Source organism: Nestor notabilis, unplaced genomic scaffold, assembly GCF_000696875.1.
Source record: "Nestor notabilis isolate BGI_N333 unplaced genomic scaffold, ASM69687v1 scaffold17550, whole genome shotgun sequence".
NCBI classification, from domain to species: domain Eukaryota; kingdom Metazoa; phylum Chordata; class Aves; order Psittaciformes; family Psittacidae; genus Nestor; species Nestor notabilis.
This window is the reverse complement of record NW_009912687.1, coordinates 24,291-24,945: the sequence shown is the minus strand read 5'-3', so window position 1 is coordinate 24,945 and position 655 is coordinate 24,291. Positions and strand designations below refer to the sequence as shown.

The 655-nt window shown below is 63.5% G+C and overlaps 1 protein-coding gene across 1 annotated transcript in view; it reads right to left on the bottom strand.

Moving 5' to 3' along the window:
- Nucleotides 1-323: 323 nt before the first annotated feature.
- Nucleotides 324-655, bottom strand: part of LOC104410561 (protein sidekick-2-like) — a gene marked incomplete at both ends in the record, with an annotated part of 7,588 nt that continues 7,256 nt past the window's right edge. The window contains one exon of the mRNA XM_010020779.1: nt 324-430. Coding sequence (XP_010019081.1) covers nt 324-430 — 107 coding nt within the window. The remainder of the gene's footprint in view (nt 431-655) is intronic.

Here is a 655-nt window from a genome sequence, read left to right as displayed (position 1 = left end):
TCCTGTCTGCCTTCGGTAATGATTATAAACGGTGTTTGCTCTCAGAGCAGCCGGGAGGAGCGGGGCTGCTTCACACCATCAAGTGCTTCACCCCTCCAGGGAGCCAGAACCGTGTGCTCAGATGTGGGGCTGCTGCTTTCCCAGCCCTGGCACAATGTGCATTGCCTGTGGGGTGCCACCGTGCACCCCAACCACGGAGCAACATCCCCATCCCTGCCGGCATCTCCCCAGGGATGCTCCGCACTCGCGTGTGCTGGGCACGGGCTGCACCAAGGCCAGAGCTGCCCTGGAGCCGAGCGTCCCCGCACGGGACTGTCACTTACATGCCACCTGCACCTCGGTCTGGCGCTGCAGCAGGGCTCCCATCCGGTTGCGGACGATGCAGCGGTAGAAGCCGGCGTGAGTGCGGTCCAGTGATGTGATCATGTACCTGCGGGAGACAGGAGCCACCTCAGCGGTGTGCGGGGACATCCAAGTCACCGTCAGAGCCCCCGGGAGAGGCTGCAGGTCCTGGATAAAGCCCCATTTACTCCTGGAGGTATATGTGCAGGCACGTACGAGCATACACACAGCCCGTGTCCGTGCTGGGGGGACAACGCAGTGTCCCTCGCTGGCCGAGGGTGAGCGGTGGCCGTGCAGGTAGGAGGTGGGTTTG